General features: G+C 41.4%; 1 protein-coding gene across 2 annotated transcripts in view; it reads right to left on the bottom strand.

Moving 5' to 3' along the window:
• Window positions 1–250: 250 nt before the first annotated feature.
• SMURF1 (SMAD specific E3 ubiquitin protein ligase 1) overlaps window positions 251–17,479 on the bottom strand; it is a 131,442-nt gene continuing 114,213 nt past the window's right edge. The window contains exons 16-18 of one of the 2 annotated variants that reach the window (XM_033963567.1): window positions 12,186–12,387; window positions 6,160–6,235; window positions 251–5,012 (exon numbers count right to left, since the gene is read on the bottom strand). In XM_033963567.1, the coding sequence (XP_033819458.1) occupies window positions 4,913–5,012; window positions 6,160–6,235; window positions 12,186–12,387 (378 nt within the window). In that variant the 3' untranslated portion in view covers window positions 251–4,912. Of the gene's footprint in view, window positions 5,013–6,159; window positions 6,245–12,185; window positions 12,388–17,479 lie in introns of both variants that reach the window. The other variant, XM_033963566.1, reaches the window with a different exon arrangement.

Below are 17,479 nucleotides of genomic sequence, written 5' to 3'. Positions count from 1 at the left end.
ATTCAAAGAGGTGTTCACACAGCCAATTATAAAAATAAAAGTTGCAAAATTATATATAAAACAAACATATATTCCCTGTGTATTTGTGTTTTGCCATAAAGATCAGAGGCTCAGAAAAAAAACTTTAGAATACTTTACATTGGGCACTGCTCAAATGAATGGGAATGAGCTTTTGCCCCAACAACTAGGCATAGTATCAAATTCTCAGTCATATTGGATCTTCAGCAACAAATTGATAGACGGGCACAAAAACTTGTAAAGTGAGTTTATTGCATATGTAACAAAAATGAACATGACCTCCTGGGTCCAGCCTTCTATACAATCACACTTTATTCTAGCTGGTTCCATAACCACATTAAATAGAAGCCGTATTCTTTAAATACTTTGATTTTGACATTAAAAAACATTAGTGTACAACTTTTACAAATTAATAAAAATCAGCAATAAGACAGTGGATAGATTATTAAGAATAGCAGCAATAACACAAAACATTACAAAATAAATAAGGAAAACAAATATAAAGTGGTCAAGGGATAAAATATAAACAAGTCTAAAAATAACTCCATACAACAAATGTATGTTTCTGTGAGATTAATGTGTCTCTATTCCCTCCTGTGCTGATGGGGGATTTCCTTTCAGAAAACTGGCTGCTGATGGGACTTTCTTAATTGTCTGTTTTTAAAACTTGCTTTGCCAAACTTAGATGGCAATCTAAAGGGGAAAAGGATCTGCTCACCAGCACTCGTCTTTGTCTAAGGCGAGGGACAAGCGCATGCAGACTGAGCTTTTCTCTTCTTGAATATCTTTCACTTCAAACAAAATCTCTTCCAAACATGATGTTAAAGGTGTATAAGTTATCTGTAATTTCTTCTTGACTGAAAAGGAGTGGCTTTATATTTACCATCCCTAAGCATGTACGCACTATGCTCTAATTTGGGAGGGGGAGTGGAGAAGACATTTATTCTGACAATTCAACAACCAACAAATTTACAGAAAAGATTAGTGTCAAATACTGTAGATCCCTGTTGCTACACAAGAAAGTTAGCTGCATTTGAGTGACTTCATTCATTCAAGTAGATCTGTGGCAGCACAGCAAGAGTGAGTGTTTCGATGCAGTAATGCAAAAAAAGATACTTTAAATGCAGGCCATTCTGAATTGCTTCAACCAACATTCAACGTTTAAAAGCCTTTTGGAATAAATTGAGCCCAAGATCAACGAAATCAATTTCCCTGTTGGAAAAAGTCCACTAATGAAAATATGCCAAGCATTTCTGAATTCCCATCATTTCTAGCCTCTGTGCAATAAGACAGTTTGTAACAGTATGAGGGAAGGTCTGATCTAGAAGTGAAAAAACTTTGGGTCACTAGAGGGCCCAAAGTCATTTGCAAACAAGGCACAACAGAGTTTCTACTTCTGGATCAGACCTGCCCTCATACTGTTACAATCCATCTTATTGCTGTCAAAGTCAGAAGCCTTCAGAAGCAGTAACATTGCCAGATGGATTTAGGCAGGGACAGCAAAAGACCTCTTTAGTTTAGCTATAAGTTTGGATTGCCAGGAGGGGGGGGGAGGGATGTCAAAACAAACTCTGCTCATGTCCTCAGACAGCGTGCCAGACTTTAAGAATAAATGGGATACCCATGTGAGATCCCTACGAGGGTCAAGATAAGGAAATTGGGTCATTAGGGCATAGACAGGGGGTGGGTAAGCAGAGTGGGCAGACTTGATGGGCTGTAGCCCTTTTCTGCCGTCATCTTCTATGTTTCTATGTCATGTTACTTAACACCTGATGCACTAAGGGGCAAAAACTATTGGTGGAGCTATGATCCTAGTGGCCCATCCTGTTCCTTTGAATATTTTAGGGGGAAAAGACATCAATAACAAATTTTTTAAAATGCATAGGCTACTTCTTTAGTGCTACACATGGCTACTTTTATGGATCATGCCTGAAAGTCATAAGTAACAAATATAGCTTTCCTTAGGAGGGTGTTGGGGAATCCTACTGCGCACTGCTTTTCAGGCTAACAACTGTCATGTCTGTGCACAATGTCTTTCTTTCTGCCTCTCAAACACTATGACTTCAATACATCTCGGGACCTCTTTTAAAGGTAGCCTGGTGGCTGCTCAAATCTACTAACAATTAGTGCAGGTTCCAATAGGCCCTGTAGCACACAATGAACATCAGAACACATTAAATATTAGACATTAACCCTCTAACAGGACGATTTATTACTTGCGTAGGATCCTATAGCACCCAGCAGTTTTTCAAATTCCTCTTCATGTTCAACATTCTGCAGAACCAATCATGAGACTATTGCCAAACAAGTTAGAAACTATGAAGGAACAACGTTGTATAAAATGTATTTCATAAAAAAATAAGGCTTCAGCACACAAATCTAAAAGCAATCAATTTTTTCTTCCGTTAGTGAGAAGCAGGCAATACATCTCAAAATAATAGGCAGGTTCCTAAACATTTTGTAAGCTTGCATTTTCCAAATTTCAGTTTTAGGGATACAAACCTAGCAGGCTTAAAATTATTCCAGGGGTCCTGTTTTTAGAATCCTATGGTTCAAACAGAAAATACCTCCATAAAAAACATAAGAGCACAAAGTTTTATCCAAATGAATATTGCATGGCTAAAGTCAAAATCCAAAAACCATAGTGCATGCAGAATTTGATTAGTAAGACTTATTGGAAACCAGAATACAGAGACTTATTTCCACCCAGGCTGCATAAAAGTTTTCATAAAGGTAATTCTTCAGGCATGCAGGCCTTTGAAAATGTCAGACCTGCCTGGACCTACAGAGATAGATGGACCCACAGAGTCTGCAGGTGCAAACTCGCCACCAGAAAATATGTGATGATTATCCTCTGACCCAGAATGCTAATTTTCATAGCCCATTTAATCTCACTACGGACAATCTGTATTTGGAGAAATTATTTATATTTTAAAATATAACTTGCATTTGGGCCTACTGATTTCTGTTTAAATAATTGTGAATTCAATATGAATCCCTTCATATGCAATAATCTCATATGTTCAACAGACTAAGAGACAGAAAATCAGATATTCCAATATTTTAAAGAAGGTAATGCTTACTTTTGTTTAAAAAGGATTACAATGAATTCTTCCTAACAAGATGCCACTGAGACCAAAAAACGTTCTTGAATTCTAGGCAATGCTCTTACAACAGGAATTACTTCCATAGGAAGGATCACATTACTTTCCAAAGGTGTCCCTATCAATACTTTTTATAACAGGAATTAAGTTAGAATCTACCCACTGCAAGAAAAAAAACGACAATTCCTTACAAATGGTTGAAAGAAAACTAGTGCACAAGTAACTAATATAACCTTGACATGTAGATGTTAAGTATATATCTAAAATACCAGACATTAACAGCACTTCCCATGAATGAAAGCAAGATCACATAACAGAAAAAAATGGACTATTGACCAGTCAACAGTTTATGTACCAGGCAATAAGTGATAGGACATCATTCTTGAGCTTTCTTTAAAATTATAAGACAAATATAGATTGCCACCTTTCTTCCAGATCTGAAAAATACTATTCTCCTCACTGAGATAACAATACCCTCTAAAACGAATGCTGCCCTTGGGTAACACAAACTCACAGAAGTTAGTATTCCCTCTCTTGGGGTCCATATTCTCTCCTATTGCCCCCCTGCTAGTCTATATTTGACATGTAAATTTACTGACACACAAAATGCATTCAAGCAAAGCAACATTGGCAATACTTTGACACACATTGTACAACAGCTGGCTGTCTCCTAATTCATGTCATTTTGTTAAAATACTGCTCCATCCTTTGTGTGAAGCAAAAACTGGGCCAGTCATGTTAATGAAAAACTTGTCAGTTTCCCTTCCACTTCCTGCAGATGCTCCAGAAACAGCCAAAGACATCGATGCAGACTAAACCCATCGCTCTTTTCAGTATTTGCACATTAGACAGACTTGTATGATCTTCTAACCTGTCTTCTTCCCTGATTTTTTTTAAACAGGATCAAATTAGTGGGAAGGTCAAAATGTGTTTAAATTATTATTAATTTCTTAGTAAAATCTCCTACAGCTTCAAGTCAAATTACTTAGCTTTCAGCTAAAACAGTGGTACAGAAATCACAGCTTATCAATTTATTCCTTTTTGCTATGTCTTAAGTTTTTTCTTTTTTTTCTCTTAACTGCTTGCTTGTAAGACACACCATCATGTTTTCAAACTTTCATTAACCCCTTACTTAAATCTATTCTGACTGCAGTGAGAACTTTCTAAGACCATTCCCAATGTGCAGAATATTTAAGTTTTCAAACCTAGACATTCAAAACAGATTTTTCACACACTTCCCATTCAAAGCTATCGCTTTCCATTGCTCTAAAAATAAAAAAGTTTTACTGATAACTTCCTGCTAAAGTAGATTTTCATTCTATGCCTGCATGCCAACATTCAATAAACTATGCACCTGCAGTTTGCATTCTAACAGACAATCATATAGCAAATAAATGGATTTTTAATGCTGTAATTTTAAGCTGTCCCAGAACATCAGACTTCTCTTCTCCTGGGGCTGTAAAGCTACTGTCAGGATTTGGCAGTCACAAGGACAAACCAGGCTCAGTTTTACTGACTGCATAGTTCCATATTTCACCGATGAAGCTCCCAAAGCATGGGCTGCCATCCCAGCAGAACCTGTCAGAATCCAATCCAAATAGTGCTCCTATTCTATTGGAAGGCAGGCTTAGATGCACATCTTTGTGTATGGAAAAAAGGGAACGGATCTCAGGATAGCAGTCAGCCTTCCCATCCCCCCAGATCCTCGTGTTCTCATACCACAGACAAGTCCCTTCCAGCTTGTGATCTGGTCCTTTAAGAGCTAGGCTTGGTTTCCTTTGGTTTTCTCTTCACTCCACGGCAAATCCACATGTCTCTTCTACAGCTGTCAACAGCTTCTCATAAAGCTTTTCATAAGACTCATAAGGCGGAATGTCAATCCGGTTAAAGCTGAAGAAAGAAAGAATGAATACCATGGTACCAAAGTTGTGCTCCATAAAGGGCTACATCTAATTCTTTTTAGGACATATATGCAAAGTGTTTAACAGTAATATAAACATTATGTTATTGAACAGCTCACAAACTATATTCATCTGAACACAAAATAATCACTTGACAGTAGTTTTATTGGTAATATATATATTTGATAATGGGTGGCTTAACAACTTCAAATCTCTGCCGTGATACTGGCTAATGGAATCCCTTCTCTTACGCACTCTTGGAAATGTAAATCAGATATTTACTTCCAGAAGTGACAATTTTAGAGTTCCTCTTTTTGTGAATATTAAATGGATTAGATCAGTGGTTCCCAACCCTGTCCTGGAGGCCCACCAGGCCAATCGGGTTTTCAGGCTAGTCCTAATGAATATGCATGGAGCAGATTTGCATGCCCTTCACTTCCATTATACGCAAATCTCTCATATGCATATTCATTAGGGCTAGCCTGAAAACCCGACTGGCCTGGTGGTCCTCATGGACAGGGTTGGGGACCACTGCATTAGATCATACATTGTGCCTGAGCTGATATCTGGCCCGTCTGGACTTTTGCCGTTGGTATTATTTAGAATATGTTGAGGCAACAGAGCTGCTTCAGGAAATTGGACTTCTGCCAGACTGATTTGATTTTGGTTTTCAATTTTTTTCTTCCAGTTTATGAATTATTTTAAATTTTATTCCATTGTTTATACCCCTATTCTTTTTATTTTATTAACTGAATTCTATTTCTTAACAGTTCCTCCCTTCTATTCCTTTTTATATATTCCTTTATTTCATTTACATAGATGGTGCTCCTATCTATGAAATATTCTACATGCTTCTCTCCTCTCCACTCCTTCCTGCCCTCCAAAGTCCTCCCTACCCTCTTCTAACCCCTTCCTCTGTAATGTCGCCTAGAGCCTATACAGGTATGTGCGATACACAAATGGAAGAAATAAGATAAAATAAATTGTACTGTACAGCAATAGAGCAGTAAAATATTGGACATTTTCAGAGTATTCTCTCTGCTTTACAATAAAAAGTGTCATTACCAAATAAAACTATGGTATATAGAAGGGAAAAAAAGAAACATTTCCAAAAAACAGAAAGAACTGCATCTCACCAGGTGTGGGCTTTTGGTAGGTTGTCTGTATTTGCATCAATCAGGTGGATGGTGAAGAGTCTGGGCCCTGCAGTGCCTGTAGAACCTTACAACCAAGAATCTAGTTAATGCACTTCGGTAATATAAAACGGGTAAGGAAACAGTGTATATAGTTACGACTAAAACAAACAAACAAAAAAATCCACAAAAACCTATACACACATACAAATATACTTGCATGACTCAATAACCAAACCTCAGATCCCTGGGAGTCCATGAGACCATTAAAAAGTGTCACAGCAGGACACACAAGTCTTTTCATGCTGCTGTAATCCATGTGAGCAAAATACAGAAGTTACTATAGAGCAGTGGTTCCCAAACCTGTCCTGGGGGACCCCCAGCCAGTCAGGTTTTCAAGATATCCCTAATGAATATGCATGAGAGAGATTTGCATACCTGTCACTTCCATTATATGCAAATCTCTCTCATGCATATTCATTAGAGATATCTTGAAAACCTGACTGGCTGGGGGTCCCCCAGGACAGGTTTGGGAACCACTGTTATAGAGGCAGGATCAGAAGTGGCTGTGGAGATGGCAGTAGCAGCATCAGTAGCTGGGAAGTGGGTGTGGGGAAGGGAGGGGGATAGAAAAAACAGCAGCTGTTGGAGTGGGATCAAAGGTGGCTGTGCATGAGGAAGAGAGAGGAAGGATGAGAGAGCGGTGATGAAAGAAAGGGGCAGGAAGCAGGAGCAGCCTTGCCACTAGGCGGACTAGGTGTCTGCCTAGATTGGTAACATTTGGGAGTCAATGACACAACAGCAGAATGAAATATCATATCTCCTTCCCTTGTTGATGTTACCCTACTTCTCCTGGCTGCTCCAAAGGCATTTAGAAGAATCTCTCAAAATTAGCTGAGAAGAGGGGAGATGTTGGACACAGGGTTAGGGTAGGAAGGATATTAGGGATAGAATAAAGGAAATGCTGGAACCAGAGAGGGGGATTAGGGAGAAGAAAGGGAGATGCTGGATCTGTGGGAAGGAGGGTGGTGGTTAGGGAGCACAGAGAGAGAGCACGTACCTGGCTATCTCGGGGGGGGGGGGGGGAGTATATTGCTGGACTAAGGTGGATGAGGCTTTGAGTCATCGAGGGTGGTGGTGGAGGCACATGGCTGACGTTTCACCTAGGGCAGGGGTGTCAAAGTCCCTCCTGGAAGGCCGCAATCCAGTCGGGGTTTCAGGATTTCCCCAATGAATATGCATGAGATCTATTAGCATACAATGAAAGCAGTGTATGCAAATAGATCTCATGCATACTCATTGGAGATATCCTGAAAACTCAACTGGATTGCGGCCCTCCAGGAGGGACTGACACCCCTGACCTAGGGCATCAAATACCTTGGGCTGGCCCTGACTTTATGTGCAACTTTCTTCAAAATTTAAAATTAGTCCCCTTATTTTCTAACTTCTGTTACTCTAGTCTAACTATATGTTCCATCTATGCTTACACCCTATGTTGTCTATTAAAATGTTTTATCGCATATTGTGTTGACATTAATATAGCATATTTCTTTGAATATTTTTACTGCTGTAATTGTCTACTGCCTATGTTTGACTTATTCTTACTATATACCAGTGGTCCCCAACCCTGTCCTGGAGGACCACCAGGCCAATCGGGTTTTCTGGATAGCATATTTGCATGCCTGTCACTTCCATTATATGCAAATCTCTCTCATGCATATTCATTAGGACTAGCCTGAAAACCTGAATGGCCTGGTGGTCCTCATGGACAGGGTTGGGGACCACCGCTATATACCACCTGTGTAAATTTCTTCAAATAGGCAATAAATAAAGCCTATTAAATATAAAGCATGCTAGTGGGGACATGCTTTGTGCTGTGTGGCAAGGAGGGGGCATCCTTTATCTTTTGGAGGGTAATTATGAGAGGTCCATGCAACCAAAAACACTGGGAACTTCTGCTCTAAAACATGCGGCTCTCTAGGAACCATAAGAGCAGATCTGTGAATCTGATAGATATTTTTCTTTTTTGTATTGTATCTCAAGGGACTTGGTTTTTATTTATTTGAAGAATTTCTATTCCACACTATCATTTAGGGACAGAGTTATGGGTGTGCTGGAACAAAAAAATGTTTGTTGGACACTAGTATAAGGTTTAGCATTTACCTAGATTTCACTTTTTTTCTGAGGTGATCCCTCTGCCCCTTCACTCAATCATTTTATAATTTCCAGAAATGTTATCTCTCTACTACTGGCTCATGGCCATATTAGGCCATAAGCCTCAAACTCCTTTCAATTTTGGGCAACACTGGAAAAAAAAGTGGAACGAAGTGGTCTGAATCTAAGGGAATGTACAAAATTTTTCAGCTATTTGCATAATACATTATAAACATACAATAAAATTTTACATAAACTCATTTTCTAACCTGTTTGTGGCTAAAGTTAGGACCCAAAGTGGTGAACTGGGTTAGAAACTGGCTGTCGGACAGATGCCAGAGGGTGGTGGTTAATGGAAGTTGCTCGGAGGAAGGAAAGGTGAGTAGTGGAGTCCCTCAGGGTTCGGTGCTGGGGCCAATCCTGTTCAATATGTTTGTGAGTGACATTGCTGAAGGGTTAGAAGGAAAAATGTGCCTTTTTGCAGATGATGCCAAGATTTGTAACAGAGTAGACACTGAAGAGGGAGTAGAAAATATGAAAAAGGATCTGCAAAAGTTAGAGGAATGGTCTAATGCCTGGCAACTAAAATTCAAGGCAAAGAAATGCAGAGTAATGCATTTGGGGATTAATAATAGGAAGGAACCGTATATGCTGGGAGGAGAGAAGCTGATATGCACGGACGGGAAGAGGGACTTTGGGGCGATAGTGTCCGAAGATCTAAAGGCGAAAAAACAGTGTGACAAGGCAGTGGCTGCTGCCAGAAGGATGCTGGGCTGTATAAAGAGAGGCGTAGCCAGTAGAAGGAAGAAGGTGTTGATGCCCCTGTACAGGTCATTGGTGAGGCCCCACTTGGAGTATTGTGTTCAGTTTTGGAGACCGTATCTGGCGAAGGACATAAGAAGATTTGAGGCGGTCCAGAGGAGGGTGACGAAAATGATAGGAGGCTTGCGCCAGAAGACGTATGAGGAGAGACTGGAAGCCCTGAATATGTATACCCTAGAGTAAAGAAGGGACAGGGGAGATATGATTCAGACATTCAAATACTTGAAGGGTAGAACAAAATCTTTTCCAGAGAAAGGAAAATGGTAAAACAAGAGGACATAATTTGAGGTTGAGGGGTGGTAGATTCAAAGGCAATGTTAGGAAGTTCTACTCTATGGAGAGGGTGGTGGATGCCTGGAATGCGCTACCGAGAGAGGTGGTGGAGAGGAAAACGGTGACGGAGTTCAAAGAAGTGTGGGATGAATCAGAAAATAATATTAAATATTGAACTAAGGCCAGTACTGGGCAGACTTGCATGGTCTGTGTATGGCCGTTTGGTGGGGGATGGGCTGGGGAGGGCTTCAGTGGCTGGGAGGGTATAGATGGGCTGGAGTAGGTTTTGATGGAGATTTCGGCAGTTGGAACCCAAGAACAGTACCGGGTAGAGCTTTGGATTCTTGCCCAGAAATAGCTAAGAAGAAAAAATTTAAATTGAATCAGGTTGAGCAGACTGGATGGACCATTCGGGTCTTTATCTGCTGTCATCTACTATGTTACTATGTTAAATAATTTGGTCTTTTTTTTTCTCTCTCTTTTATGGGAGGAGATGATCTTAGTAATCTGTGCTAGGAATGGAAGAGGGAGATAGAGAATAAAGGTGGGCTGGAGGATAAAGAATCTCAGAGGACAAGAATGAAGATGTGACTGCAGAGAAGGGAACAGATTGCTAAACAATCAAGGAGAAGGTGGAGATGAGTAGGAATGGGAGATGATCCTTAACTGGGAGGGACAATCAATTCAGTCTCTATAGCAGGGGTGCCTACGCTTTTTTGGATTGTGAGCTTCTTTTAAAATGACCAAGTCAAAATGATCTACCAACAATGAAATTTTAAAAAACACAAAGCGCACTGTACGCAGAGAAAATGTTAATTATCATTTATATTCGAGAGTTTTTACAAAGAGGTCAAGCCAGATGACTTTAAAATATTCAATGTCACCTCAGTAACAACTATGCAAAAATAGACAAATATGTCCCCTCCCCTTTTACTAAAAAGCAATAGCACAGGGAGCTGCGCTAAATACCCCACGCTGCTCCCAATGCTCATAGGCTCTCTGCGCTAAAAAACGCTATCGCGGTTTAGTAAAAGGGGGCCATAGTGCAAAATATAAACAGCAGATATAAATTTGGACACATTTTGATCACTAAACTTAAAATAAAACGGACACATTTTGATCACTAAATTTAAAATAAAATCATTTTTCCTACCTTTGCTGTCTGGTGATTTTATGAGTCTCTGGTTGCACTTCCTTCTTCTGACTGTAAATCCAATATTTATTTCTTTCTGCCTCCTGCATGCTTCCTCTCCTCCAGACCTCATTCCATTCCCCAACCAACATCTCTCTGCCCCTCCATGAATCCAACTTTTTCTTCCTCTCTCCCTGCCACTTCCCTGTCTTTCTTCCTCTCTCCCTGCCCTCCCTTTCTGTCTCTTTCTTTTTCTCTCTCTCCCTGCCCCCCAAGACATCACCGCCAATTTTTCCTTGCTTCCCTGACGCCTGGCTAGGCGTGTACAAACACCGGGTCCACAAGCCTTCTCCCATCAATTCTGACATCAGAGAGGAAGTTCCAGGCCAGACAGGCAGCGATTGGCTGGCCCGGAACTTCCTCTCTGAAGTCAGAATGGACATCGGGGTGTGGGGGGGGGAGGAGGCTGTGGTCCTGGCGCTTGTACACGTCTAGCCTGGCGTCAGGGAAGCAGGGAGAACAGAACACAAAGGCAACATGAGTCTATTGCAGAGCCCGAGATGGGCTCCGTGATCGACTCGTGTTGCCTTTGCAATCTACTGGTCGATCGCGATCGACCTTTAGAGAACCCCTGCTCTATAGCCTTTACAGCCCCTCCCTCTTTACTCCCCAACTAGTCTCACACAGTTGCACTCCTCCTGATCCCCTCATTCACACTTGCTCCTTTCCCCATTTCTTACTCTTCCCTCAAGCCACACCTCTTCTGATCATCTCACTCCCTGCAGCACCTCAGAACCCCCTCACTCATTCCTTCCCTTTCACATTCCTCCGATTCCTTCATTCTCTGCTCTCCTCACTATATTCCCTCCTTCCACTCATTCTTCCCTCACTCATGCTGCTTTCATCTACTTATTAAGAATACAATAGCAGCTCTTTGTGCTTTGGGCCATGTCATCAATCTTCTGCTGCCTTTGGCTCGTAATGATTTTTAAACTGTGCAAGGCATCATAATGCCGCACAGTTCAAAATGCAACAAAACCAGTCTTGGTAGGAGGAGGGCACTGCCAGATACAACACACTGCTGCTGCTGCTGTTATCATCCTCCTATCAAACTAGGATGGAAATAATAGAGAGTCAGAATAGCTGCTGCTTCTGGTCCCCTTCCTGCTTCCTCTAGCCTTCCCTCTCCTCTGCAACCAAAGATGAAGCAGATTGTATTAACAGCCTTAACAGTGCTCCTGACCTAAGGAACCCCCCCAAAAAAAAATAAATTTTAAAAATGCAGCACTTCAAGGGGTCCCTCAGTCAGTACTGATCACCAATGAAAGTAGGAGAGTAAAAAAAATAAATATAAATAAAAATGCCCAGCCTGCAGCAGTAAATGGTGGTATACCCGACACCCCTGAATAGGTTATAGCCAGCTTACTGGCATGGAAAAGTTTATTTGGAAGACTTGATTTTTAGGTTTCATGAGTGGTTGGGCCTCATTTGCCACATACAGCTCTGACTGAAAACAAGCCGACAGTACAGCTAGACTCTCTACAATACATCTAGATGAATTTGGTTTTCCTAATTTCTGGGAAAAAAATTCTAATATTTGGGATGGGCAGTGCTGGCACATCAGTAGCTCAGTCTATTCATCGGTCACCTTGTAAAGCCTTGAAACCCTGAAGTGGGACACGTGTGGAACCAGTGACAAACTGCAGCAATCGGGCCCTTCTCTCTTCATCAAAACTCTCCACCGCCTGCCAGAACCACTTTACAATACTGCTGTCTGCCAGGCAGTGCTTTAGCCGTGTGTTTGCCTTCCAGTCATTCAAATCGATTTTATCCAAGCCTCCTATAATCAGCTGGGAAGTACAAATAGAGAGAGTTACATGCTAAGCAGAACAAACATGCAACTAAGAACTTTTCTGCACTGCTACTTAAGAACATATTGATGAGCCATCAGCCTCTCCAATCCCTCCATTTTGACCATGTTTTCAGGCCTATGCTATGGATTCACAAAGCATGGGATTATACCTCGCTCCTTTGGTTAAAATCATGGGAACCAAAATTATTATTATAAAAAGAAGCCGCTCCTTTGTATTAGATGTGGCAAACATACAGTATTGGCAGTTAGAATCCCACTCCATAATGTCTGAATAGCACTTGCTATTTAAGACCGATAGTATTAGAAGTGTTGTAAAGTGCTTGGTTAGTACCATATAAATTAATATTTAAGTAATAATACTATTACCAGTATTCAATTATCCTGTAAATGCAATATTAAACAAGGAAAAGTTTCTTTTATTTACTGACTCATTTACCAGCACAGTTGTAAGCTTACTTTAGACCTTATGGTAGGTCTAAAGCAGGGGTGTCCAATGTCGGTCCTCGAGGGCCGCAGTCCAGTCGGGTTTTCAGGATTTCCCCAATGAATATGCATGAGATCTATTTGCATGCACTGCTTTCAATGCATATTCATTGGGGAAATCCTGAAAACCCGACTGGACTGCGGCCATCGAGGACCGACATTGGACACCCCTGGTCTAAAGTAAGCTTACAACTGTGCTGGTAAATGAGTCAGTAAATAAAAGAAACTCGCATACGTACAAAAATTATATCACAGATTTACTGTATTTTTATTTGTCAATATCATTTTCCAAGTTCTTATCAACAGTGTCACTGTGAAAGATTTCAGAAATTTCCAGAGATACTGGTAGTTCATTTCTATTAGTTTCTTCAGCATCTTTTCACTGTTATCCTGGATTATTTTTGCCTTTTTAAAGGAAGGTTTTATTATCTTCTCACTCACACCCTTCCATGCTGCTGCCATACAATGAGCCACTTCTGCAAAAGCAATGGGGTGCATATGGCCTGCAGCTGTGAAGTTGTGTTTGCTATTAGACATCCAGTTCTCCCCAACAGATGACGCAACACAGCTCTGAAGCTTCTATTAATTGCACTATCTAACGAGCGCAGCATTTTGATCATACTACTAGGTATAACTGGTACATTGTTCACAGCTTTTATTTTATTTTCCATTATGTGAGCTCTCATGCTGTCTGTGACCAGCAATGCTTTTGTCACTTTAAAAACCACACCATTTGCAAAAGCAGTACCCCAGCCATTTAGTTATTAGACAGTCCTCCATCTTTATTCGTTCACATCTACCACAATATTCAGCAGGAAAGTGTTGTGTAGCATCATCTTTCGTTTACATATAAAGCACAGTTACTTACCATAACAGGTGTTATCCAAGGACAGCAGGCAGATATTCTCACTGATGGGTGACGTCACCACAGAGCCCTCGGTACGGACCACTTTAAGAACTTGGAAAGTTCTCAGCTGCCCGCACCGCACATGCGCAAGTGCCTTCCCGCCTGGAGGCGCACGGTCCCTCAGTTAAAGTAAGCCAGCTAAGAAGCTAACCTGGGGAGGTGGGAGGGTTGTGAGAATATCTGCCTGCTGTCCCTGGATAACACCTGTTACGGTAAGTAACTGCTTTATTCCAGGACAAGCAGGCATATATTCTCACTGATGGGTGACCTCCAAGCTAACAGAATAGGATGGTGGGAAAGTTGGCACTTAAGAAAATAAATTTTGTAATACAGATTGGCCGAAGTGCCCATCCCGTCTGGAGAAAGACTCCAGACAGTAGTGAGAAGTGAAGGTTTGAACTGAGGACCAGGCAGTTTTGCAGATCTCCTCAATTGGAGTAGACCTGAGGAAAGCAACAGAAGCTGCAAATAGCTCAAACTTTATGAGCTGTGATACGGCTCTCCAGTGCCAGTCCGGTCGGAGCATAGCAGGTGGTAAGCCAGTTAGAAATCGTTCTCTTAGAAACAGGATGCCCCAACTTATTTGGATCAAAAGAGATGAAAAGTTGGGGAGAGGATCGATGTGGCTTTGTGCGATCTAGGTAGTAAGCCAAAGCCCGTTTACAGTCTAAAGTATGTAAAGCTCGTTCCCCAGGTTGAGAATGAGGTTTTGGAAAGAACACTGGGAGAACAATGGACTGATTGAGGTGAAAGTCAGAGACAACTTTAGGAAGAATCTTTGGATGAGTATGGAGAACCACCTTATCATGATGAAAAACTGTAAAAGGTGGATCCGCAACCAACGCATGTAACTCACTGACCCTCCTGGCAGAGGTGAGAGCAATAAGGAAAACCACTTTCCAGATAAGAAACTTGAGATGAGCCGTGGCCATTGGTTCAAACAGAGGCTTCATCAAACTGGAAAGAACCACATTAAGGTCCCAGACTACAGGCGGAGGCTTGAGAGATGGTTTCACATTGAAAAGCCCCTTAATGAATCTGGATACTAGAGGATGAGCAGTAAGGGGTTTGCCCCGCACTGGTTCATGAAAAGCAGCAATAGCACTGAGATGGACTCTAATGAATGTAAATTTAAGACCAGAATCTGACAAAGAAAGGAGATAATCCAGTACTAATTCTACTGCCAATGAAGTTGGATCATGATGATGAAGTAAACACCAAAATGAAAACCAAGTCCACTTTTGTTGATAACATTGTTGTGTGGCTGGTTTCCTAGAAGCATCAATGATGTTACAAACAGGTTGAGAGAGGAGCATCTGAGTAGAGCTCAGCCTGAGAGAAACCAAGCTGTCAGATGTAGAGACTGAAGGATGGGATGTAGAAGGGATTGCTGATTCTGAGTAAGCAGAGTAGGAAACACTGGAAGAAGTATGGATTTCCTGGAACTGAGTTGTAGGAGGAGGGAAAACCAATGTTGTCTGGGCCACCGAGGAGCAGTAAGAATCATGGTGGCTGACTCTTTTTGAGTTTGAACAGAGTTCTCAACATGAGAGGAAGAGGAGAGAAGGCATATAGAAACCGACCTGTCTAATCCAGTAGAAAGGCATCTGCCGCCAGACGGAGAGGGGAGTAAAGCCTGGAGCAAAACTGGGGCAACTGATGATTGTGAGGCACTGCAAACAAGTCCACCTGCGGGGTGCCCCATTGAGCAAAGACTGACTGGAGAGTTACAGCATCGAGAGTCCATTCGTGAGGTTGAAGGATTCTGCTGAGGTTGTCTGCTAGAGAATTCTTCTCGCCTTGAATGTAGACAGCTTTCAGGAACAGATTGCGAGCTGACGCCCAGGACCAAATCTTTTGAGCCTCCTGACACAATGGATATGTGCTTCGAGAGACGATCCCTGGCTTGAGACCACTGGGACACTAGAGTTCATTGAGGAGTGCGCAGATGAAGCCTTGCCAGGGGTGTGAAGAAAAAAAAAAAAATCAAAAAATAAGTACCATGCGAGTGAGAAGGCAGCAAAAAAGGCGCAAGCGAAAAGAGAGCGACTGACTAGCTCCGCGGAAATGAAAAAACTGAGGGACCACCATGCGCCTCCGTCAGGCGGGAAGGCACTCGTGCATGTGCGGTGCAGGCAGCCGAGAACTTTCCAAGTTCTTAAAGTGGTCTGTACCGAGGGCTCCGTGGTGACATCACCCATCAGTGAGAATATATGCCTGCTTGTCCTGGGATAGTCAATAGTTTCTTGAGGCCTCTCTCTTTAGTACTTGGTTTTGGGGCGAGTAGGGCGATTACAGGCCCTGGGAAACATTTGCTTGGAAAGTTCTATTGACATTTTCAGGTGACTTTGGGGCTAATTTTCAAGAGAGAAAAACATCCAAAAAGTGTCATTTGGACGTTTTGTTTGCCACTCTAATACACTTGTGGTAAGAAAGTGTGAGCCCTCCAAAACCTACCCCAAACCTACAAACAGTACCAACATATAGGTGACAACTGCAGGAATAAGGGCTATTGGGGTGGAAAACAGTTGGGTACAGTAGGATTTGGAGATGTGTACCTAGGACTTATGTGAAGTTCACTGCAGTGCCTCCTAGGTTGCCCCATTGCTCTGCAGAAATGTGTGTGTGGCCAATCTACTAAGAATGCTGGCCCCTCCTAAATACCATTGGACTTTTTTTTTATTCAAATACATAGATGCACTGAGGACAAACATCTAAGAAAAGGTTATTTTCTAAACAGAAAGACATATTTTCTGTTTTGAAAATGGTCATTTTCCCTACTGGAGTTTTGGACGTTTTCTGCAAAACATCTAAACTCAGATTTAGACATTATATCAAAAATGCCCCTCCACATATCCTTCTTTATATATTCAGTCCAGAATGACATACTATTTGTAATGTAGTTTAAGCAGTTGAAATGTTTGCAGACATTACAGAACACAGCAGCCTGTTCTCTCAGCCATACATGCACATTTGACAGTTTTGCCGGCTTCTGGTTTTGCTTTAGGTGAGATTTAGGACTCTCTCATTAGTCTTTAAGGCACTTTATAGTGGTGCCCTTAATTTATTTATTCAATTTTCTATACTGTTCTCCCAGGGGAACTCATAGTTATATATTTTCATCAGTTATTCCTTATGTTCCATCCCATTACCTAGTTAAGAGTCTCCCTCGCCGAACCGTTTATCATTGTAAAGCCACAAAACTCATATTTTTCTTTATAGATCATTATATCGGAAGGCTCTAACTTACTAATTACTAGCAGAGATGTCCTCTATAAAATTTAAAGCAGCCCTGAAAATACATCTGTTTTGTTTGCCCTTGAACACCGGAGAGGGATTATAGAGTTTCAAATGGGGGGGGGGGGGGGAAGAGAGGTGTATAAGGTAAAGAAGAGCAAGGTAAAGAAGTTGAACACACAACTTTTTCAAGGAGGCTTTTGGGTCCTAGCTCACTTCTCCCACCTCCACAGTGCCAATCTGTGAGATTCTGAAGAGATTATACATTTATGTTTGCACCTTGTTTTCATGGAGCATTGGTTTTGTGTGTTCACTGGAGCTTTTTTGCTGATTTATTATTACAAGCCGCCTGGGAAGGATATCAAGTTTAATAAACTAACTAGAGACTATAACCTCCTCTTTCGTATGAATGTTCCACTTTCCTATGTGATACTGGTGTTTT

This window comes from Geotrypetes seraphini, chromosome 11 (assembly GCF_902459505.1).
Source record: "Geotrypetes seraphini chromosome 11, aGeoSer1.1, whole genome shotgun sequence".
Classification (NCBI taxonomy): Eukaryota; Metazoa; Chordata; class Amphibia; order Gymnophiona; family Dermophiidae; genus Geotrypetes; species Geotrypetes seraphini.
The sequence above is the reverse complement of the archived record's forward strand: the minus strand, read 5'-3'. Positions and strand labels throughout refer to the sequence as shown.